At 40.6% G+C, this 25,671-nt stretch overlaps 1 protein-coding gene across 1 annotated transcript in view; it reads left to right on the top strand.

Moving 5' to 3' along the window:
• Window positions 1-25,671, top strand: part of LOC140243502 (uncharacterized) — a 154,484-nt gene that overhangs the window by 55,214 nt on the left and 73,599 nt on the right. Inside the window, exons 12-18 of the mRNA XM_072323172.1 lie at window positions 4,434-4,513; window positions 5,573-5,795; window positions 6,401-8,235; window positions 8,925-9,206; window positions 9,639-9,972; window positions 12,014-12,196; window positions 13,017-13,096. Coding sequence (XP_072179273.1) covers window positions 4,434-4,513; window positions 5,573-5,795; window positions 6,401-8,235; window positions 8,925-9,206; window positions 9,639-9,972; window positions 12,014-12,196; window positions 13,017-13,096 — 3,017 coding nt within the window. The remainder of the gene's footprint in view (window positions 1-4,433; window positions 4,514-5,572; window positions 5,796-6,400; window positions 8,236-8,924; window positions 9,207-9,638; window positions 9,973-12,013; window positions 12,197-13,016; window positions 13,097-25,671) is intronic.

The following is a 25,671-nucleotide window of genomic DNA, read 5'->3' as shown; positions in this document are numbered from 1 at the left end:
CTATGTTTTCCATAGGATATACAAAAGCCCACCAATGATGCATTGATTAAATGGAAAATGAGTCTATTGTACAGAGAGGACTCAAGGTCAATGCTTTTGTGGGAAAAATTGATTATATGGATAAGGGTTTTATGTAATGGAGTGTGTGTGTTGTAGTGAAGGTCAAAAGGTTAACATAAAATTACAGCTTCAATCACACAAACAAAAGGCGTGCTCAATCAATCTCCCTTTTTTAACTTCATGATCCACCTGGAGAGCAGTTCGCACAAATGATTGAAAGGAGTCAAATATTCCCTTTTCAGATGTTTATTATAAAAAATAAATATTATTGTCAGCTATTGCACAAATGAAACGTGACATGATAATTGGTAAAATGACAATCTGACATGTTGACGTAGAAGTATAGATCTGACAACCCCCACAACAGTGATACTGTAATTAGCAGAGCAGAGGTGTGTTAACATGCTAAGCAGGAGTGGCACTGTTTATATAGCGGAAGGCCGCCGCTAGTATAGACTAGGTCTACATGACAAACTCACGTGTGTATAAGTACAGTGTAGGCTATGTGATTAAAGTTCCAAATATGAATATGAGTTCCTGGCGAAATCTTTGTCTGAACGCGATTTTGTCGTGCGCACGGAAGTTGTGGCTATCGCGATATGACGTGACTGGAAAGGAAACTTGTGAAGTAGAAGATGATGTAGAGTAGAGATGAAAAGGGGGTCTCGACAGGCGGTGATGAAGTCGGTAATGATGACGATGACCGCTGGAGACGCTTAAAGATGCGACACTTCGTCGTACGGGGCTGAAGAGCCAAACGAAGGTTGAGATGGAATTGCAGCTCTCTACCAGCGCGGTAAGTCGGGCGTCGGCAGGAGGCTGAAAAAAACGAGTTCGACAGGACAGTGAGTCGCCTGGAACGATGGTAGATGTTGATCTAGATGCTCAGCCGGACAGCGGGTCGTCCATGGCGGGAGCGATGTCTGGTGTGCGGTCACTCGATGACAATGTCAATAAAACGAGGCGTGTCGGAGGACAAATATAAATGAGAGTTCTGTGTCGGAGGCAACAAAACTGCGAGGCTCCATCCCCGGATCTCTGGTACAGTGCGCAGAGAGGACAGCGGCCGGGTAGAAACTTTGAACAGCCAGCGGGTCCATAAAACACAGTTGTATCAAACGTAAAAGGTGAAGGGTGACTCTACCGCAGGTGGTGATCCGGAGGTCGTTCCTCAATGGCGGTTGAAGCGGGAGTGTCTCGATGCGAAGGGTCGCGTGACATCTCACACGTGCGATAGGTGACGCGCGAATAAAGGTCGTGATTGGTCAAAAGTAGCGTTAATGATACTAATTACGCACTCAATACGCACTAAAATCTGCAGTGATTGGATTAACACTACATCATGAATAATAAATCTATGTAACGTGTGCTACATTATTGCGACACGGCATGACAGTGAACCGGTCTGAACCAGATTGGGAAGGTCAACCAACTGTACATGGAAATTTCCACTAGCTATGTAAGGCTGGGAAAATCTTATTGATATTCATAATAAGCAGTGACAATTAGCCAAAACACAGGGCTGCTACACACAAAGTAATGAGCGGCTAATCGAGCCACTACACTTTAATACTTGTCAAGATCAGTGTTAACTTCTTACAACAAATGTAGATGAAGGACCATAGGGTGTATGAAGGGCTGACTATGGTGATTGTATGAGAAGCAGAAGAATCCCAGGGCTTACTATGGTGAAGGCTTACTATGGTGAAGGCTTACTATGGTGATTGTATGAGAAGCAGAAGAATCCTGGCAGCAGAAGAATCCCAGGCAACCATGTGGGTCATTTGAATTCCTCTGATAGGAGAAGGTGATGCTACCAACAACCTTCATGAATGTGTACTGGTACTTATTCACACACAGCATCTTTTGCAAAGTTTGCTCATGTGTAAATAGTGTGATTCTGTTGTCCAGATGATCAAGTCATAAGATTTGTGCATTTTTATCAAGATAGAAATGTTGTCTGTCCAGTGAAATAGTGAGGTCATACTCGTACTACATACATTGTACATGTATTTCTCAAAGTATTTACTGTCATGATACCCAAAGCATACTGGAGTCTGTTGTAATCAGTATTTTTCCACACCATCCAAGTGTGCAGTTTGAGACTTTCACGACATAATCAGTGTCGGACAAGGTGATAGTGAAACCATACAGTAGGGTATGATGGATGAATCCCCACAAGAGGATTTTGTTTTTCAGACTCACTTTCCAGCGTGATGGGATGGCCGAATGTTCATCTGCAGCTTGTATGATTTCAGCGGTGTGGTTATGAAACATTTCTGCACTCCCTGCCCACGCTGTTCGTGTTGTAGTACCGTTTTCTTTCTCTTTGTGGGAATACGACATGGTTTAATAATCATTTCTCTTTGATTGATGCTGAGGAGGACTTTTGTTGTGTGGGACAGCCAACTGGACCTGTCAGTGTAGAGATTAAGTATGTCGTTGGATTGGCCCAAGATCTTGTGATGAAAGACATTGGGTAAAGAAATCACCAATTTCATGGAAATTTGTTGAACACCGATTTGTGCATTGAAGGTACAGTACTTAACTTGTGTGTTGGGGACAGATTGGGTATGATCTTAATACTGTATGACGGACTACAAATGTACAAATTTTGAGTCTCTCTGATGCCTGCTCAAATTTGAAAGGAAGATTTTATTTCTGATGCCCCTAGTGAGTGTACAGTATGTTGAGTTTTTGTGATTATTGAAAACCTTTGCTGTATTCCACACAGCGTACGATTTGACATAATCTGTCTGTGTACAATTTTGATGCTTTCTCTGGAATAATTATAAAATAGGGACATCTGCATTGTACAGCCAAGAGCAACAACAGCCTTTACACTGTTATCTCACATCTGGCTAAGTGTGAATACATCAGCATTCTGCATTGTATTATAATGCAAACGGCACATTTGGATGAACCTTTTCCTCCAATTTCTTGGAAGTTCTCATCCAGTCATTATTGTCATTATTACAATTATTGTCATTATTACTGTGAATTCTTGTTGCAAGCATTCTTGATATGGGACACCTTTAATAACAAGTGACCTCACTGTGCAGAAATATATTACACATTGTATGCTGTGCTCATACACATACACTGCATCATGTATGTGGAACACAATGGTGTAATTTTTCCTTTCAGATGCACTAAATTAGTGCAGGTATGGTTTGCACTGTGCCATATAAATTATGTTGTTGCATATCCCCCCCCCCCAAAAAAAAAAAAAAGAAAAGAAAAGAAAAGAAAAAAAGCATGTCATTATAACCTGTGATGAGGGAATAATTGTGATTAATCACTGAAGAATACTCATGGTATTGATTCTAAATAGTAACTTCATTTTTCCAACAGCCAGTGTGTATTGATGTGACATTTTGATAGTGTAACCAATTTGCCACATTTATTCACTGATTGATTTGATTAATTTAATTCGTCAGCTCTTGTAAGGTGTAGAAATGCAGCCTCCATTTGCAAGGGCATACAGCACAGGAAATTGCAATTGTATACAACATGTGCAACTCCAGTCTGTTCAGAAATATCATGTTTTTTTTTTAAAGTTTGATTGTTAAGAATGATATGACACATTCTTATTTAAAAAGCTGTATCCATATTTATATTCGTGATATTAATGGAATGGAAGGAGAGAAGGAATGTAGTGAAGTTTGAAAGAAAGATGAGATGAGGAAGGACAAAGTAGAATAGTTCTAGCAAAGACTATAGAGAGGGAGAGACAGAGTGAGCGTCATTGCTCACAAACAATTTCTGACTTGTTATAGCAGACAGAAGAATGGGGGGGGGGGGGGAGAAAACAGTACGATAGTTGTAGAAGATAAAGCGACTTCTTTGATAACAAAGTTGTTAGGATTGGCAGTTTTCTTTCCTTGTGTCAAAATTGCATCATAGCTGAACAAAACAACAACAACAACAACAACAACAACAACAACAACAACAACAACAACAACAACAACAACTCAACTTTTTTGGGACCTGAATTTTTACTTTGGTATGACAAAATTTTAGTATTTAGTGTGTTTGTTCTAATGGGATTGCCCTTTATCGCACTACTCAACATACGATGTTTATATGTGTGTGTGTGTATAATTGCAGCTACAGTGTACCACTGATGAAACTGTTGAACTTCATTCATAATACCAAGTACACTTGTACTTGCACATTGAATTGGGTATCACAAAGTCACATATCATGGGGGACCATTTATCTTTCTCGCTTCTAACTGAAATCTTGTTTCATCTCGAAATACGTTTTAAAGAAACCTTCATTATTGTTATGCATATTGTAGCACTGTTTATGTGACAGGTAAAGACTTGATTGATGTTGATCCTTTTTTTAAAAATCTATGTTTGATGCAGATGAAGCTGTGCAGAATTCTGAGGAGCTGATCACCCAGCTGCAGAGGAGGCTGAGTCAAGAACACAGAGAAGTGGTGCAGGTATGTAGTATTCTCTAGGAACTGATCCAGAAATGTCACAAATACACACCCAGAAATTCTCCTTCCATCCATGGCAGTTTCTTTTGATTCACCCACATTTCAGAATAGCTGTGTATTTATTTGATGACGAGGGTCACGACTGTATGTAAGTTTGCTTGGTGATATGTTTGGAACAGTGCCATCCATACTCATTTACTGCTCGGTTTTTGGCAAGGCACATTTGATAATAATCATATGATATTCTTGAAATTGGCACCTTTCCTCCACCTTGTGTTCCAAACGTCTGGATTGCAGAACAGGTTGAGGGAAGAACAGCTGTTAGTATCTTGCGTCACTTCCGAGGACCCAGTAAAAATGTCCATACAGTTGCTGGTGTGGAGGAAAAGTGGCTGTACTGTCGGATGTGTGAAACTGGCAAATTTGAAGTGTTGCTACACAAATGGAAACTGCCTCCAAATATCTCCTATCTCTTATGAGCATTCTATATCTGATGAAGAGAGCTTGCTTTTGTAAATTGTCCTGTGTACTTGTGTGGATATGTATTATATTTTGCAGTTTTTTTTTTAATTTTCTTAAATTTTGTGATTAAGGTGCTATCCCCACTTAACAGTACGTGAAAAAATAAACTGAGATCCCGATATGTTTACACAGCACATACTTGTAAGCACAACACATGCATAGCACACGACCACGATCATGCAATTATGTAAATCGTGGTTGTGCGAGTCCTAGTACATTGCAACTAGTACAGGCACCGTGAATGTCTGCTTCATTTGAGTTGACTTGGAATTATTTCAAGAATACAATGCTTTTTCATGAGTTTGTAGCATTGCTGTTTTCAATGCAAGGTCACTACATTTGCTACCAGAAAATGAGTTCTAGAAAATGAATGAATGATACCAATTTCTCTGTCCATTGTTCTACTCATGATTGCAAATTGGGAAGTCCCGAATTCTGAAAAATTAAGTGCCCTATTAAATGTATGGCATATACAGAAAATGGTCAGTGCATGCAGTTCTTCCACATCATATTCATCATGACTCTTTCTTCCCCCGGTAGACTCTGGCTGAGCAGTGGGACCAGGAGGCTGTGGAGAAGCTGGAGACCCTGCGGACGGAGATGGAGGCCAAGTACAGCCAGGAGCTGGAGGAGGAGAAGAACACGGCAGAGGGGCGGAGGGAGCAAGACCTGCAGGAGATGAGGGATCGGATGGAGGAGGAGCACCGGGAGGATGTGGACTTGCTCCTCAAGGAGCGAGAGATGCTAGTGGAGCATGCTGAAGGTAGGACTGGAGCAACGATCTTGGTGTTGTCCAAAGGAGTTGAACTAACCATAGGGATGCCAACCTTTTAGCCAAAAGCCTAAATTCCGACCCCTGGCAGTTTCAAAGTTTAGACCTTTTTTTTTTTTTTTTTTTTTTAACAAAGGAGCTTCATTTTGATGTATTGCAATCCATCTTGTTCATTCTAACTGGTATCCCTGTTAAACCAGCATGAAGAGAAGTTGGGTGTATGCTCCTGTAAAGGATGCTGAAATGTAGAGCTGCTTGTTCTCCTATGGATTCATTGTATACTCTTGAATGTATGAGAGTATAATGCTAGTCTTGATATGTAATGACATGCCTAAGGTATAAACATTCTCTCATGAGTAGGTTATAGCACTTTGGGGATTATCCAGGACAAATCTTTGATTGTTATAGAATGATGAATGCATCAAGATACATTGTATAAAGACTGTGGGACTTCATTAATCATCCTTGTAATTGCTTATCGCATCATTTTGTAACTGCTAGAGATACATCACCGATAAATACTAATTACATGGAAATGATTAAAGTCTGCTTCTCTCTTCTGACTGTTTTTCTGCTCTTGTTGTGTTTTGTCTCAGAAATGCGGCAGAATCTGGACAGAGTACACCACGAGGATCTGGCAAAGCTGCGAGCCAGCCTGAAGGCAGAGTATGACCAGTATGTCCGTGCCCGGGAGGAGTTGGAGATTTCTCGCTCGCAGTCGGAGGCCTCACTCATAGAGGAGCTGTCCCTTCTGAAGATCGCCCACCAGGACCTTCAACAGGAGTACCGTGCCGAGGTGGCCAACCTGAAGGAGCAGCTGGAGCAAGCTGGCGTCTCCGACCCAGACCAGCTGAAGGAGGAGAACAAGGAACTGCAGGCTGCTCTCACCAGTCAACGAGCCAAGCTGCAGCAGGAACATGCCGAAGAGCTGGAACAGCTTCGGGTCTACTTTGAGAAGCAAGTGGAGGAGACGGATGAGAGGTGGAAGCAGGAGATGGCTCAATTGAAGTCCCTGTATGAATCCCCAAGAGGAACTGGGAGTCAGCCTTCAGATGAGAAGGAGGCCAAAAGGATGGACTACTCTCATGCCATGATGACTTTGACTCATCTCTCCGACTCTGACAGCTCACCACCGAGATCTCCGCCAAAGTTCCTGGAAGTGGAGGCGGAGCTGAAGCAGGAGCTGAGGGCACAGCTGGAGCAGGAGTACCATAAGGGAATCAGGAACCTGAGGCAAGAGCTGGAGAGTGAACACCAGGCAGAGATGGCCAGGGTGAAGATGGAATATGATCTCCAGCGGGATGAAGATCTCCAGAAGCAGGAGGAGCGACTGAAGGCAAAACACACTCAGGACATTAATGACATGGAGCTTGAGCATCTGAACAAGTTTGAGCAGTTGAGGAATGAGCTGGATGCGTATCACACCAAAGAAATTGCCAGGCTGCGACTGGAAGCCGTCGCCGAGTCATCTCGGGCAGTGGAAGAGGAGAGGGGTCGTTGGAAGGTGGAACATGAGGATGCCTTGAGAAACCAGAGAAAGGAGATGGAGGAGGAACATGCCAGGGAGAACCAGGAAATGCGAATGGAAATGTCCTCGGAACTGGCTGCTGCTGTAGCAGAGGAGATGGAACGGTTGCGGGAGACACTGCAGGAAGAACATTTAGAGGAATTGGACAACATGCGCAAGGATTTAACTGAGAAGTATGAAAGCCAGTTAGAAACCCTGAAACTAGATCATGCCATTGAGATTGAGAAGCTTCAAAGGCCGCCAAGGGATGAGAATGTTGAAGCTGACATCGCCAAAATGAATGAACAGTGGAGAAGTGAACGAGAAATGATCATCAAAGCCAGCAAAAATGAAGTTGTGGACGAAGTGGCCAAGATAGTGTCGGATGCCACCATTGAGCGAGCACTTCTGCAGGTGGAGATCGACACTCAAGCAAATATGATGGGTGTGTGCCTGGAGGAGATCGACAAGCTCAAGACCACGCTGGCAGAGGCAGAAGCTGCAAACCAACTGCAGTCGCTGCACTCCTCCGGTTTTGAGGACCCCGACTCCCTGATCGAGCAGCTCAAGGCAGAGCTGGAGGAGAGCAGGCAGCAGCTCCAGCAGCTGAAGGAGGGCGTTGCCAGTGGGGAAGCCCCAGAGGTGCAGTCCCTGAAAGAGACTCTGATGCGCGACTATGACAACCGTCTCGACCTGATCACCACCACCATGAATGAGGAGATGGACCAGCTGGTGAAGACTACGCAGCAGGAGAACCAGGCCGACCTGGAGAAGGTGGAGGAAGCCTTTGCCAGCCAGCACCAGGCCCAGATGGACAGGTTCCTGGAGGACCAGGAGAAAGCACTTGAAGAGATCAAGGCAGAGCATCAGCAGGACCTTCTGAGAGCCAAGGAAGACCTGGAGCAAGAACATCTGAAGAAACAGGTAATAACAGTTATGCCACTGAAGCATTAACATCAGAGGGAGTGTGCAAGGTGTGAAGGTAATATCGTTTGGTGTGAAAATGGCAATTGTGTAATAATGAGATAATAAGGTATCTTGCATTGTGAAAGAACCAGCTGAAAAAAATGTCCCTTGTGGTATAAAGAGATTGTGTCCAGCACATCATCAGCTGTACTGGAGCACAATGTCAGACTCAATTCCTGTTTGCTTGTTTGATCCTTGTGAGAACATACTGTAAGTGAATAGATGGAACAATTTGAAATTTTGCCAGCTTCACACCCTATACCCCTTATGGTGGAATGCTTACCTTTGTTTTATGTGTGAAAACTCTTGAGTAAGAGTCAGACTTTTTCATTGCATATGTATGTATACTTCTAATCAAATTGTGATACTGTATCTTACCGAGTCGAGACTTCCTGATGATTTTGTGAGTGGTTAAATTCATGATCATAGAGTACAGTACTGAATGGAGAAATGCATGTATGCACATCGCATTCATGTTTGGAACTGAGTAAAATGTTCATGCATTTTAAGGTGTGGGAATAGCACCCAACTTCGAAATCCGTGCAGATGAAAACCTTGCAAAATGTACCACCTATACAGAAGTTGAAAGGAATTGCATTGGGAAGCCAAAACGTCAAAATGTCCTCGTCTTCCATTTCGCGATGCAGGCTGAAGTCCTGGACGAGCTGCGCAGCTCACTGAACAGCGCCAAGGAGGCGGAGCTGGAGGAACTTCAGAAAGGCCACGCCCTGGAGCTGGACCAGCTCCGCCTGGACCTGATGAAGATGACGGACGAGGAGAGGGAACGGCTGGAGGAGAAGATGATGGAGGAGAGGAGGGGCGTGGAAGAGGTGGAGAACAAGATGAAAGATCTCCTCGAGGCACACGAGAGGGAGAAGGAGATGCTAAAGGCAAGGTTGGATGAGGAACACGAAGAACATGTCAAAAGGGTGAGTGGATGACATCATTCGTCCTCGAAGGGAAACTCCACTGCAGTTCAAGTTTATAACTTTTGTAAAAACGAAGTCAATACAAACAGATGATTTTGTCAAAGTCTCATGGGCTTTGAACAAAAATTGAAGCAGTAAAACAGAGAAAACTATACTCTACACTTTTGTCTTTCCACAGTAATTTGGTCACAATGACATATGAAGAGGTTGGATGCAAAAACCAGTGAACACCATTTTCAAATTTTTGAAAATAAGGTCATCATCAGATAGATAAAAATGAAATCTTTTAATATCATATTTCACTTGTTAAATAATACATTTTATGAAGATATTTTGGACGGATTAGTGAATGCTGATGAATAAGGTTGGCAAGTTAAGCTAAGTGACTGGGTACACAAAAGGTTAAAAAAGTGATCTTGTCCACATTTACAGGTGACAGCGGAGATGGAGGACCAGTTCAAGAGAGAACTGGAGAAATCCAACACTTCCGTCCGAGAAAACCTCGAGGGGGACCACACCAAAAAGGTGTCGGAGCTCGAGACTGCACTGAAGGAAATGGCCGCCCAGCATGAGGACGAGATGAACGGCCTACGCAAGACCCACGAGATGAAGATGGCCCGTCTCCGGGAGGAGCATGACGAGCAAGTGGCTGCCGTGGGTGCCACCCAAGAGGCAGACCTGGAGACGGCCAAGGCAGAGCTGGAGGAGGCGCATCGCAAGGAGATCATCGACCTCACCAACCAACTTGAGGCTCAGAAACAAAAAGGTACCTCTTGTGTCCTCTTGAAGCTGGAAAATTGTCCTTGTTTAATCAGTAAACTGATGAGTTTAATGTCACTGTATTATGAAAACAATTAAACTTTGTGTTTGATGTCATTAGTATCACTGCATCATGGAAACAAAAGTTTAAGTCCCCTCACATGTCTCATGTCTGATTTTCATCAAATTTGTATAAAATTACAGATAACTGCTTGCAAGTAGCTACTGCTTTACACATTTCACATTGCACATTTTTATGCCTCCGCCACGAAGTGGTGCCGGAGGCATTATGTTTTCGGGTTGTCCGTCCGTCCGTACGTCCGTCCGTACGTCCGTCCGTACGTCCGTCCGCATTCGTTTACGCGATAACTTGAGTAATATTGACTGGAATTTTACCAAACTTGGTCCAAGTATAAAGTATGATGGGGTAATTAATTGATTAGATTTTGGGTGAAATCGGCCAAAGGTCAAAGGTCAAAGGTCAAGGTCAAATCATTAAATTGTATCTGTTTACGCGATAACTCAAGACTGAATTCAGCAAATTTCACCAAAATTTGTCTGAGGATGATGTATGATGGGACAATTACTTGATTAGGTTTTGAGTGAAATTGGACAGAGGTCAAAGGTCAAAGATCAAGGTCAAATCCTAAAATTTATCTGTTTACGTGATAACTCTAAACTGGATGAAGCAGCTTTCACCAAACTTGGTCCAAGGATGATGTATGATGGAGCAATTAGTTGAGTAGATTTTAGTGACATTGGCAAGAGGTCAAAGGTCATAAGGTCAAGGTCAAATGCTAAAAACGTTGCTATTTCCCCCATATCCATGCAATGCCCGAAGGTATTATCTTGAAACTTATTGTAGACATCTACTACTGCATAAAGATTCTCCAGAGAGAGTTTCATGTTATAAGGTCAAAGGTCAAAAGGTCAAAGGTTAGGTGAATATGTTACAATTTCACTTTTCTTGCAAATGGTTCAATGTATCTTCATGGAACTTGGTACATACACATGTACTGACTGGCAGGGATTTTCTAGGGAATGTAGGGGTCATGGGTCACTAGTCAGGGGGTCAAAGGTCAAGGCCAACTCCTCAAAATTTTACTATTTCCCTCATATACTAGTATATGCAATGCTTACATTATTATTTTTAAAACTAAAACTTGATATATACATGTATTGCCTAATGGAGATTCTCTGAGAAATTTCCAGCCAGAAGGTCAAAGGTTAAGGGTCAAAGGTCAGGTTTAAATGCAAATGTATATATATTTTATACTGTAATTACACCCTTTCTTCATACCTTGAAAATTACTCAATGCATAAACTTATAAAAGGGTAGGTCAGAAGTCAAGTAAAAGTTCTCAATTCCCCAAATACAGGTACCTGCACTCTTAGACAATTATAGTAAACCTAGTTCAAGGAAAGTGAACATTCAAGATATTTCTGACAAACCTGTCATTTCAATATTTTGTCAGTTTTGTGAAGCTGTCATAACACATTGTGAAGACATTGTACCATACACCTATTGGGAGAATCATGCATTATGGCGGAGGCATCAGTCGCCATAGCGACATTTTCTAGTTTGGGAATGCGATAGTACACAAAGATTTATCTAGGAATATTATTAATACAGGAAATTATGTTACAGAAGCAAACTTTTGTACTTGGTGCTGCAGAAAACGTAAAGTGTTACAATGTGGTTTTTTTTTTTGTATGCAAGCGAAAAAAGTAGATGAATATAGATGTTTTCATTTAAAAAATAGAGGTTTTTTATCCGATATTTACTGGAATCATTCTCATATTATTTATACTGGTCATGGCTGCCTGTTAAAATGTATCATCTGTTTTATTTATCGTATGAGGTGACATTGATTTGTACCTGAATGTTGATAAGTGAATAACATTTCTTAATGTGAAAGAAAAAAAAAAAGTAGCTGCTAGTTTTGTTTGCTCTGTCTTGACAAATGTACAACCATAATCTACAGAGGGCAGTATGCCATTTTATATACTGTGGTGATATATTAAGGAGAAAAATGTTTTCCCCACAGACATTGAGGAGCTTCAGTCGGCCTTCGAGGAGGCGAAGAAAGCAATGGAGGAGAACCACCAGAGAGCCCTGGAGCTGATGGCAGCTGAGCACACCAGGGGCCTGAAGGACTTCCAGCAGAAAACGGAGGACACCCTCAATGACCTCCGAGAACAGATGAACCAGAGCATTGAGCTGGAAAAAGGTAAAATTGATATCAGTTAAATGTTTCACTCTGTAAAACCTGAAACTTTGGCGAATTTGAGCCAATGGCCTTTTTTTTTTTGTTGGAATGAATCTTTGGGGATTTGCTGACCACAAAAAGTATTACGATTATGTAACATATACTGGATTGTGTAGTTCAAAACTTTTGCTAGCATTTTGCTTTTGCAAATCGTGGCTCCTTTCAGAATTTGCGAAAGTTTCATGCACAAAAATGTCTTGTTTTACAGCATATGTCACAGGGTAAAGAAAGTGTATCTTGTGGAGGTCCATTTTAATGTAGTCGGTGTAACAGCATTGGAAACAAAGGTACATTAGAATGTTGCTGTATCAAATTTTCACATTGTGGTGAATAGACAGACCTTCTTATGTCTTTCCTCAGTGACCATTTTAATTAATCTACAGAAGTAGTTTGACTTTGTGTAGGCCTTGCGGTATGAGGCGAGCCCCATGAAAACTCAGAAAATAGATTTACTTAAAATGTTGAAAATTTTTTACTGGTACAGGCTGGTAATCAGATCATGATAGATGTGCAGTACTTGCATAACACTAAAAATGAAAACAAACAGCAGAATTCTGTGTGTGGTTGGTACTGTCATCTGACATTGCAAGTCAATTGCTGTGTAGAATGTTGCTGCCTGCGTTGTTGATTATTTTCAAGAAGGTACAACAGGATTTTGAATGAATTCGAAGTAGATATCACTGCTTTACTCCATGTTTCAAACAGTTATGACTTATGCCGAGTGGTTTTTAGATACCTTTGGTAATGGGTTTTCTATTCTTCCATTCATTTTGTGGTGCAGGTGAATTGGACCAGCGGATGAGAGAACGGGAGGACAAGTGGAAAGAGGAGAAGGGTGCCCTCAGTGAGGAGAATAATCAGGTGCGTTTTGATTACGCCTACCTCTTCACGAAGTCTTTGCATGAGATTTTCATATTCTGGAATCATTTGAAATGCTCTCATTTGGGATGAGTGTGAAGTGGGATTTGTGCACACATCGAAGAGACATTAAGGCATAAATTTAGACGTAATTGCTGTTTTCTCTTTGGCTATATGAAAGAAAGACATAATACACAGAGTGAGATTGATAGAAAGAGAGAGAGAGAGAGAGGGTGATAAAATAATAAGGTCTTATTTCTCCAGAGTAGCCTCTTCAGTGTTGCCACTGCTCTACCAGAGGGCCCTGCCATTATTAGTACCCCAGCGTTTGCCGGGTACCCATTTGTACTCCTGGGTCGAGAGGGGACATACACATGTAGTGGGTAAAAACATCTTATCCAAGGACGTTAAAGCACTGGGCGGAAATTGAACTCTGGCCATCCGCTTGGGAGTCAGGAGTCTTATCTACTACCGCTACCAAACAGAAGGATATCGATAAAAAGATAGTAGGTGGATAGATAGGCGTAATGTAGGTAAATAGAAAAATAGAAATGAAGGAAAGAAATTTTTTACTTTTTTGTAAGGAGAGACAAACTTCTTCAAGTCTACCTCCTGCATAGTACATTTCTTGTTTTGTTGTTTCCGGAATGAGTTGGCTGAGTACTGTAGTTGCCGCATTTTTTTTTTTATTCAGATCTCAATGCCCGCAAATGCATTTTGCCAGGCCCATATGCACCTTGTTTGCCCTCCCTGGGTGCAAAGTCCAAACAGAGCTACAGAGTCTGACAGATGCTGTAGGAGACTCACTCAGTCAATTTAGATCTCTTGATGTCCTGAGAAGAAGATATGAAAGCCTCTCTGGTTTTGAAATTGATTTTGTCAATTGAGATGTACATGTACGTAACACGCACGTATCTCCTTGATTGCTCTCTAGAATGTCACTGACTCTCGTGTGTCTTTGCGTGTCATGTTCGTGCCCGACTCAGTCGACAGCTTGCCAACTTCACATATTTTGCCCGACAGCACAACCACACACAAACCAATTTGTTTTGAATACTGGACATTTGCGAGAAAATTAGTGATAGCTCTGTATTAAATTTTTGCATTACAGCAAAGTGTTGACTTTTCTCCACAATTATGCTGTGCTGTATTTTGGCATAAACACTTTTAAAAAGTTACATGGCTGTGGGAAATAAAATGTTTTCCAAAAGTGCTCATGCATTGCAGTCTCAGAATAATGTGGCACACAGAAGGTTTACACGGAGGCACCGAAAGAGGTAATGTTGGCAGCCATTTCCAGGGATGTACAGTATTATGGTAGCGAAGTTTGCCTGATGCTGTGTTGTGGAATGTCAAGGCATAACTTGAAGATATTTCTGTTAGATATGATTACTAGATATAGTGATACAATAGGAGGAAGAAAATATAATATGACAATAATATCAAGAATGTTAATGCAAAGTGATGTTAGAATGCACCGTCTTATCTTTGAGATCAAAGCCCCATCTCTGCCTATTATATGCAAGTGTGCATTTAGTCTTTGTCTAGGAGAATGGGCAGTTTTTGATGTTTTCACTGGAAGACCCCACGTTGATGAGAGGTGGAGTGAATGAACTTTGGTCGTTGTCTTCTCCAAATCTCTCACTCTGCGATCAAATTTACAACCACTGGATGTGTGAGACATATATGCAGACCTCCCAACCATTCTGACTTTGGAGGAAAGAATCTGAATTTTGACCCATTCTAGCTCATGTTTCAATAGGAGTTTCCTATTCTTCTTGATCGTTTTACTACACACTCCTATGGGAACTGCTCTTTTTTCCCTATCTTTGAGCTACATGTAAATCATCCCAATTTTAAGTCAGAAAGGTTGGGAGGTCTGCATATGATTGAAGGGTGTGTGTCACTTATAACTCCAGGTTTCCCAAAGTCCAATTGAATTTAGCTTGATTTCATGCCATTTTTTTGAAGTTGTCCCACATACCATGGCATGTTTGGTCTGGATTCTCTTGCATGTGTCTATCATTGGGCTCACTTATATTATATTTGACTGATTGTCTCAAAATCATGTGCTGTTGCAATTTTGAGTGGGAAATACAATTTTTATTTACAGGTTCGGTTTGTTATTAATGGGTTTCTACGTCGAGATAGAAATCTTTTTATCCTTTAATCAAGACGGAGATACTGTAAAAAAAAAAAAAAAAAAATGAAAGATGAAAGGAAAAAATGGGAATACTGTGATTTAATAAGCAGTTGTCTCCTTATACAGTGTGTACCTTGACTTGGAGGCTTGGGTGACATGTACTTAGAGTCAGCTTCGGGAAAGAAAAAAAAATCCTGAAAACTGATAATTCTGCTACAATGTGATTTACGTTGTTTTCATTTTCCAGCTCATGCCAAGATTTTTTACTTTTCCTACGAAATCAAACTGAAAATCAAATTGAAAATCAAATGCATGGGTTGATGTGATTAGCTTCCTGGTGCAAACAAAGTTGCATGCAGAAGAAACTAATTGCGTTTTAGAGACAAATTTTTTGTGCAAGGGAAAAAAAAAGATGGTAAGACTGAAATTAGAATGAAAGGGAAAAGCTTTGTGTATCTCTGAACATACTCTGTATAGAGTGTGTTTCAAATCCAGATTAAGTTGAAGCAAAAACTACTGTGTACAACATAATACTCTTAAAAATATTTGTTTACTTCTAAAAAGACAGATGGCTATACACTGCAGAATACAGTTTGTAGTTTGGTACAAGTGTATTGACCGATTCTGTGACGCGCTATGTGTATTTTTGGCATGGGCGCAGCCATAGTGGGTGTATCAGCCGACCCCCCCCCCCCCCCCCCCCGCACTCCCCCACCCCTCTCCCTACACTAGCACGCGCACAGAATGAAAAACTGCTTTAGCCAATAGGCGTCTCGTACTGAGTGCGCGAATGCTTGCTTAGTGCGCGAACCTTTGTTACAAGTGCGTGTAAACATGTTGCCCCGGGGTGGGGGAGAGCAGGGGGGGGGGGGGGGTCGGCTGATACACCCACTATGGCTGCGCCCTGTGCCGTAAAATGTCTGCTGCCCTCAACGAACCCGAATCGGTCAATAGATAGAGAAATAGGAAGATCATACCTTATTGATGGATAATGTGGATTGAGGAATGGATGTATGGATGAACTGATAAATAGAAAGAAGAGAGTAGGGAGATACTGTGTACACTATTTTATCTATTTTTTTTGCAAGTACAGTATTTTGCAAAGTTAGACTGTGTAGGACAATTTTATGAGTTGTTGAATTAGCCGAAGACAATTTTATGAGTTGTTGAATTAGCCGTGGACAACCAGAGTGACCAAATGAGGAATTTTGTAGCATTATCCTTTTCTGGAGAAAGTAATAGTTTTTCCACCTGTAGGCAGTGTACAGCACATGGCATTTGGTGTTATAAACAGCATTTTCAGGAGTTGTTAATTTTGCTTGTATTAGTCAACTCACATTTTTTTTTTTTTAGAAATGAGATTAGTGCGAAATATACCACACATACAGCAGATAGGTAGACACCTTTCAATAGATACGATATATAGATAGACAGATAGAAAGAGAGATAGATAAATCATAGCATATTTTGCTAGGTTGTGAAACATACCACACATACAGCAGATAGGTACTGTAGTTATATTTCTGTAGACAGACAGACAGACAGATAGATAGATAGATAGATAGATAGATAGATAGATAGATAGATAGATAAATGAATAAAAGAATAGAAAGAGAGATTTTGGAAGAGAGACACAACAAGTGCATGCATTGGTACAGAGAGTGAGGTAAAGGCAGATAGCAGAGGAAAGAGAGAGAGAGAGTTGTCAGACTGAGTATGTAAATAAAAATGGTGAAGTAAACCGGTGGGTGTGAATGCACATGTGACTCTGATGTTTTCTTCCCAGGGATGCAACAAGCGAGGGAGCTGTGCAGGATTTGTTTGTCAGGAAGCTCCCTCCCCGATCTTGTGCCAGTAAGCCGTCCCTGTGAAGTGGCCTCTTTCAAGGCTTCATTTCTACGAAGAAAAAAAAAGAACAGAAAGGGAAATAATGTAAAGGGGCCTCTTGTAAAAGCTCAACTTCATTAAAAAAGAAAAGATGAAAGGGAGATATTCATGTATGTGCCTCCTTAGGCTTTCTTTATATATTTTTTTTTTTTTTAGGAGAAGAGAAAGTAGAAAATGAAAGACATGGAAAGACAGGTGTGGTATCTAATCAAATGCTATTCCTTGCCTTGTACATTTATTATGTACGAGACATAGTATAAAAAATACAATATTGGTATGAGTGATTGAAGTTGCTCAGATTGCACAATCACTGAAGTACCCTGTTGGATTCTGATAAATATGATTATATGGTTGCAGTTATCCTTCAATCAAAACAAATGTGAATGCTGGACATATGTCGAATTATGAGAATGTGTGAGGTCGGTGCATAATCTGTGTAATTCTTTGAAATGTAGTAAGCTCAGGGTACCCAGCCTATCAGGGAAATCAGGGAAAATTTTACTTCTTTCCAGTCAGGGAAAAGTCAGGGAATTTGATAAAAATGATAAAAATGATTAAAGAAGATCAAATCGTTATATTTTGTTGCATATCTTTTATCAAAACAACATCCATTGGATGACTGGCTGTGGTGGTTTTTAGTGTAGCCTCTTTGAAGTAATTATCATGGAATTTTGAGGCTTCATCAGGGAAAAATCAGGGATAAATCAGGGAATTTTGTTTTCTTGAAATGCTGGGAACCCTGAAGCTTCTTCATGGTGTTGGGTTGGTCAATGACAACTTTTAAATGTGATGTCTGTAGCAGGGGATGACGGGAAGCCGCCAAGCATGTCACCCTCTCTAGAGAGTTTGAAAGTTGAAGCTGGTACTCAGTGATCAGTGTTAGAATGATTAACCGTTGATGTGACAAGCTGCTGAAACATGATGACTGAACCAGTCAAGCTGTTTTCTTAATGGGACTCCGACGACCATTCCAAGACGCCGTCACGATGGGGTAGTAATTGCCCTAATGAGCATCCCAGTGACTAAACCACGCTCTGCAAATTGGCATCTCCCGTCACAACAAATGGCGGGCACGGGTCGAGAGGTCGAGCCGTGCAGAGGAAGTCAACGAGGTACTTCCTCTGGCCACGGTTGTCGGTAGCTGCAGGTTTGCGTGGTGTGCGTAAAGCCATGCTTCACTGTAGTTTTCTGTTTTACAGGGCAGGATATACAAAGTCTTTGATGTGGCCGAGGGGACGCTGTGTGTGTAGCGTACACAGGAAGTTGTGCATTGTGACACACTGTACACTGTGAATGAGCCAGCAGGCTTTTACTGCTTTCAATGTTACTGCCCTCATCAAACTTGGCTAACTTACACAAACTTCATCTGAGCTTTTTCTCTCAGCTTTTCTTTCAAACTGGTCTGTGCATGTGAGGGAAATGCCTACTCTTGCTTATTGTTTCACTTCTAGAGTGTAGTTTGTTAACCACAGGGGTATTCCATGCATCTGTAAATCATGCAGCATCAGTTATAAGTGTATATCATGGTCTTATTGTGATCGTCTAAAACTTTTATATCATCATTAGATCATGATTATTTTACTCTTCCAAAATTTAGACATCTTTGTGCTAACGTGAAGAAAATTGTCTTGATAGGCCAGGGAGAGTTCTGCAATGTTAATTTACCATTATTTTGTGCCTGTCCCTTCAAGCTCTCATTTTGATCTACCCTGATCTGGTAAAGTATACGTATCTGTATCTCTGTGATTTGCAATACTGTGCCTTTGACCTCAAATTGGCCTGAATTAACCCCGAATTGACCTAGAAGTGACCTGAAACTGATCTACAGTGTACAAGTACAGTAGTGTACCAGAAATGTTTCTCATGTAACTCTTCAGAGTAATAAGTTACTGTGGTAGAAAAAAGAGGGAGGGGGGGGGGAGGGGGAGGGGGAGAGACAGAAAGAGAAGGAGAGAGAGAGAGAGAGAGAGACAGATAGAGGGAGAGAGATAATTACAGAGTTGTCAATTCTTGCCATGTAAAGTTTGATACCGGCAGTACATGGAGATGGTTTGACTTTTTGTGAGCACCATACAAAATGATGCATTCTTGTATACTACGCTAATGATAAAATATGAGTTACAAACATTATGCCAAGTTTGCATCAGAAAGGGTATAAATGTGCCAATCACAAAACATGTAGAGCTATTAATATAAAGCTGCTACAAGTCAACAGCTCAATAAAAAAAAAATGATTGGGAAACCTCTTCTTTGCTGTGATGTCGATTAAGTTTGTATCTGGAGCAATTTGTGCACTCGATTGTGCCTTCCTCCTATTCAGAAACCGGAGTGAATTGAATGCCTTTTCAGTGGTGCGTACAAATAGCTCTGACATGTCGATCAAAGCGTGACTTTTTTGACGTGAGAGGAACTGTGGCCGTTGGAAAAGTGAAGATGAAGCCAACAAAAATGATTTGACGATGTATATATGCCACTCTTTTTTCTGCATTTTCATTGTTGAATGATTTAATATTTTAACCAAGGCACATCTCCCTAGATGGAGTGTCAGCATATCAATGAAGATTGGTATACATTATTTTGAGCTGCAGGGTTGTTCATATGTATGGGTATTATGTGAACAAAGTCTAGCATGACGGCCTGGACAATAATAGCACCAAATACTAGTCCAGTATTTCCCAAATGTAATTTATCTTTACAAGGAAATGAAGAGGCCAGAGAAAAAGATTGAGAAAAAAAATTGCAGTTAAAATGAAAGGAAGAGGGAGAAGGGAGAGGAGATAGAGAAAAGGGAGAGAAAAAGAGGATCCTGAAGGATGAAAGTGATTCTTCTTCTTCTTCTTCTCCTCCTCCTCCTCCTCCTCCTCCTCCTCCTCCTCCTCCTCCCCCTCTTCTTCCCCCTTCTTCTTCACTTTCTTCTTCGTATGGCACAGAGTGCCTTGTTGATACCATTTGCTGACTGTCTGTTGCTAGTCACATGGGTCATATCATGAAGGGTATACTGGATGTATCCTTTGCCCGTTTTCTGGTGTCAGGGGATGATAATTGTGATGATGATTGAGAAGAGGAGGAGGAGGAGGAGAAAGAGGAGGAGGACGGATAGATATGAGGATGAGAAAGAGGAAAGAGAAAAAGGAAAAAGGGAAAGGAAGAAGAAGTAGAAGAGGAGGAGAAAGAGGGAGAGAAAATTCAGTGGTACTGTAGCTTCTTCAAACCAGTCTGTTCATGAAAACATCAATATCCTCGTAGTCTTAAAGCCCCTTGCTAACATTTGCAGATGAAAAAAAAAAATCAAAACAAAAACAAAGACAGCTTAAGTGCTTCTAGAATTTGAGTTACGGATCAAAATAACCAGTGATACAAACTCATATTACAATATACAGCTGTATGTTCAGAATAGTAAATCTGAGAATGCAAGCTCATATATTCAGAATTTCTAAGTACAGAGATAAAGTTCTTGCAGTCAAAAGCTGTGTGATGTGATGTCACATTGAAAGTGGAACTGGGAAAAGGTTAATAGGAAAGGGGAGAGAGGGAAGAAAGGCTAGACAGAGAAAAGTATGTAGGGGGAGGGGGACATAATGGCAGGTTGAAAAGACCCTGGTCCTAACCAACACCACGACTACGTTGTCGCTGACGAACTCAGTTTCCTCTAGAATGAGGAATGAATGAGCCAGCTGTTTGGAGTAATTGTCTGCCATCCTGTACCTTATGGCCCTTTGTACACACAGGGGGTGCTTGTACTATGGGACTTCAGTGAGTGTGTGTGTATGTGTGTGTTTGTGTGAATATGTGTATAAGTATCTGTGTTACATATCATCTGTGATTTCTATCTATCTATCTATTTATCTATCTATCTATCTATCTAATATCTATCTATCTATCTATCTATTTTTCTTTGTATACTATTGTATCTATCTCTCTGTCATCTATAAAAACATGTGTCTGCTGTGTATATCTGTCTGTGTGTATTTGTGTGCCTGGGTATCTTTGTGTGTTTGTACATTATTGTTTGTATTGAGAGTCATTGGATTTTAGCGTGGTCCAGGATGTGTTAATTATGGTAATGCTTTCTTGACTAAAAAAGAGAAATATATCCTAGCTTTGACTGCATTTAGTGTCTTAAACCTATTTACAATGCATACCAGTGTTGACGACATTGACCAATATTTTTTATTTCTTCTAATGTATTGCCAAGAATTGTATGAGGAATATTAAATGGTATTGCCCCTTTAATAGTGAACGGAAAATGAGAAACAGACTCACGAGTTTGTCTGTCGTGCCAAATTTGCACATATTTCCTTCCTCATGACAAATGCCGTTAACCAGGCATGATGCGTGCGTACCCTGTGATAATGCCGGACAGAACGGCGCAGACTGAAAACACGCTCGATGCTGCCCCCGGCTGTTACAAAGTGAGAGTGGGTTGGTTAGAGCTTGTACAGTGTGTATGTGTGGAGAGCTTGGAAAGGAGTCACTAGTGTGTGTGTGTGTCGTTTCCTGTTATTAAAATGGACCTCCGCAGGCCCTGTGTGTTTGAGGGCCTGTCTCCTGCACAACCCACCCCACTGTGTGTGTATACCTCCGGACTGTGTGTGTGTATGTGTGTGTGTAGTATGTCTGTTCAATCCATGTGAAAGTGTGCAAGAGAAGAAACTGAAATTGAACAGTCGTAGTAAATTTTTTTTCCCCCTTGTGCGCACACGGGGTGATCGATTTTCTTGCCGTGCGTGGGTTTTTCTTGCCACATTGACTGTTTCAAGCCGAACGCTTGTTCTTCGAAGCAGGATACCGTGAGTGGATTTGTGCTCTTCATATATTGGGGGCAAAAGTCACATGTGTGAGATTTGTTGTGATTGAGCCTAAGAAGCCAAGGTCCTTCGTACCGAACGATCAGGACTTGAAGTTTTCCCTCGATTGGAGATTATCTTGGATTATTGACCAGAGCCGTACACACAGGGAGGAAGCTTCTTTTCCAGCTGTAGTTGTGTTTCAGTGCGTGCCATTTACTCTGCATCCGTGGGAATTTTAAGTGGATTATTCAAATATAAGCACTTTTGTTTTTGAGCGGTAAGCATTCTGTTGTGATTGTTATCATTGGAGAGTAAGGTGGCTTGCTTTGATGACTCTCTGTCCACATATTATGATAGATATACCTCATTAAACCATTTTGTGACAGTAGGTGAAGATACATTTGCAACTATATTAATGCAGAGACGGATATAGATAGATAGAAAGATAGATAAATAGATATATATAGAGAGAGATACAGATAGAGAGATGGACAGAAATTTAGTTTTTAAAGCAGAATTGCTTTGTATGTACAAATGTATCCTGAGTCATATGTCCTTGAAAATGAGGCTCTCATCCAAATTGTTGAACTTGGAATTGAATTGTCTTTGAATTCTAGTTCTAAGATTTAGGAATACTGTGTGGAGAATTCTATTTAATTAGGTTTGGGATAATTTTGTCTTATTGTCATGATTATTTTTGTTAAAGGAGCTCCATTCATTTTATCTTAACAAGTGAGGACACAGTCATTACATATACATGTAATTGATGATCCATATATTCATTATTTATTTTATAATCTTATGATATATAGTTTACAAATTATCAAGACACATTTCCACCAATAAAAGCATTTGAATCGTTCACAGAGAAGGGAGGGGGAATCCCCAAAGATTATCAAACCATTTGTTAAAGATATATGCAGCTTAAATTCATTCTAACATCAATTCATTGAACACGACAAATATCCAGTTGGTATAGGATTCAAATGTTGTGACTTTTATGCAGTGTTATCAGAGAAATACATCTGCCCGAAGATTCTGAGTGGAATGAAGGCATTTCAAAACATAAATTTGTATTATATTACTGTTGACTTTGAGGTATGATAGAAAGATCTCAAGTGGTTATCTTCTTTCCAAGATCGTCCTATTCTACTCATTTCTTCATTTTTTTTTTCTGCAGTAGGTCACTATAATGTGCACCACCATTGGAAACATCTGCTCCGTGGCAATGCTAATCCTCGAGCTTGACCATGTACATTGATACCAGACATTTAATGTGCATATACCTCTACAATTGTACTTATACGTGCATTGTGTTACATATGCCAGATATGTTTCGATGGGGACTTGTAAGACAATTTGCCACTTATTGAGTGGTTGGATTTATGATTAAGAACCATGGCAACAGAATCAGAGATATATAGTTGTAGTATATTGTCCCCTTCATCAAGAATCAGATTGAGTTCCATGTGACGCTATTTCTCACCTTGGGAGAGAACATACAGTGCTTTTGTGCTTAAACTAAAAAGGATGGAATATTTTGGTATGCTGTGCAAATTTTAAATATCAGTTGACTAGTGAAATTAAATTGCCCCCAAATATATGGTGTATAATAAAATTCGATAGTATTATGCATTACCACGCTTTCCCGTCTCAAACATAATGTATCACAATGGACTGTGATACCAAAATAGGTGATCCTATTATTAGAGAGCTGTATCTTATTGGACTTTAGCACAGAGTCAAACTTGCAATTTTAAGAATGTAGATTGTTGCTATGCTTTACAACATGCTGGAATTCAATGTCATTGCCCAATGTGCGAGGAATGCAATGAAGCGTTGTTACTGCACTTTGATCTTTGACCTTTGCATCACTGCTGTGCCGAACTGCGTCACTGTGATGGTTTTAAGACCTGCAAACAAATCAAATTCAGATCAACGTGCCCGCGATGTGTTGAGTTATCATGACTGATTTAAAACAAATCTTGGAGTAGCTCCTACACTCCATTGGGTTTTTCTCCTGTTTGTGTAGCCCTGTACCCCTGTGTTTGTTCAAACGCCCAACGTGCTTTGGCCATGCTCATTATGTGTGTATACACGCGAACATGTTCGGTTGAAATGTGGGTAAAGCTCTGCTGGATTTGAATTGAGGATGGATACTGGTAGTCCTGTGAGTATGTTTCACAGTTATAGGTCCTTCTGATAATTGTTTTCAGACAAGCCCTTTTACTGCAACATTTTATGCATAATGTTGGATTGAATTACAGAATATGCTGGCTAGGTTTTGATAGCATCAGATTTTGTGCAATTGTCTTTAAATTGCCAAGAGAATGAACTGTGAGAGATATGTTCACTTTGGAAATGTATGATGTCGCTCGTCCCCTTCCACCCATGTGAGTTTGATAGTACTGTAAATTATGCAGAAATTTTTGTGGAACATTAGTTTTTGTGCTACTTTTGGTGAGTGCGAATTCTAAAACTTGCATAAATATCTTCTTTTCTCTGCACATTTTGAATGGGTGCTTGATTGGGGAGCACAAATTCAAGAACCTATTCATGTGAATTTGTTTTGGAGCTGCTCTGTGCAAAAAATTCATTGCACAAAAATACCGAAGTTTACAGTAATGTTTTCAAATTTTATGGAAATTCATTCCGTGAGATTTGAAAGGCCAGTTTGCACTTTATTGAAAATTACACATGTTCGTACACATGTATTTTTCATTTGACGACCTTGTATCTACCCTGGATACAAGCTAGTCAACCATACAATACTAAAGTTTGCATTTCATTTATTAGTTGTGGTTGCTATGCTGTCCTGGATATGTATACCGCTAATAATAGCTTTCTGTTTGTTAGGCATTATAACCTTTTCAGTATACTGTATGAATAAAATGTGATTATATTAGTGAGCACTTTTCTTTGCTATACACGCGAGCATCAATTTCTGCTCTGCGCATCCATGTGTTTGGCAGTGATGAAATGGCATTGTTGATGAGAGGACGCGAAGTTGTTCCAGCCATGCGTGAATAATGAATGTGGTACGCCATCCATTGCGATGCGGCGAGGTTGAGCAGCGGTCCAGATGGAAAGAATGCACTGTTGATGATCATTTTGTTATCCTTGCCAGTTAAATGTTTTTAATGCAGCAACCAGTACCACCCGCAGAGGCATTCACAGAAAATTGCATATAGTGAAGCATATACAGACTCTTGTCAAACTACATTCTGTATAATTGCACCTGTTACATGTAAGTTTCACCTGTCTCAATTGTTAGCAAAGCAAATGCCATGAAAAAGACAATAATCCGTCAAGCATTGAAAAAAAAAAATCTACATTGTACTTTGTTCTAATATCTGTTCTCTTGCAAATTAATACATTTAAAGATATCTGCTACCTAAGCACCTATGCTGGACCTATTGTTATGGTGTCAGAAATCATGGCTATCTACAGTATATACCAAAAGAAACTTTGCGTTAAATTTACGTGTAACGCAAGCGCCGATCGTTACTGCGTTAATCTTTCTGCGTTACAAAATTAACGATCACCGTGCGTGAATGATCGTTACAGATCGTTACAGATCGTTACTGTGCGTTACAGATCGTTACTGTGCGTTAATTTTTAGATCTTGCGTTAGCGGACTTGTCATGTGGACTGGCAAGAAATCTCGGAAATTGCGAGACTCGGAGATGCCTCGGTTAAGTAACTGTCGTTCGTAATATTTACTACGGACAATTCCTGCCGGCGGAAGGCATTTAAAT

The sequence above is a fragment of the Diadema setosum genome, chromosome 20 (genome assembly GCF_964275005.1).
Source record: "Diadema setosum chromosome 20, eeDiaSeto1, whole genome shotgun sequence".
Lineage (NCBI taxonomy): Eukaryota > Metazoa > Echinodermata > Echinoidea > Diadematoida > Diadematidae > Diadema > Diadema setosum.
Note: the sequence above shows the minus strand (reverse complement) of the source record. Positions and strands in the feature narration are given on the sequence as shown.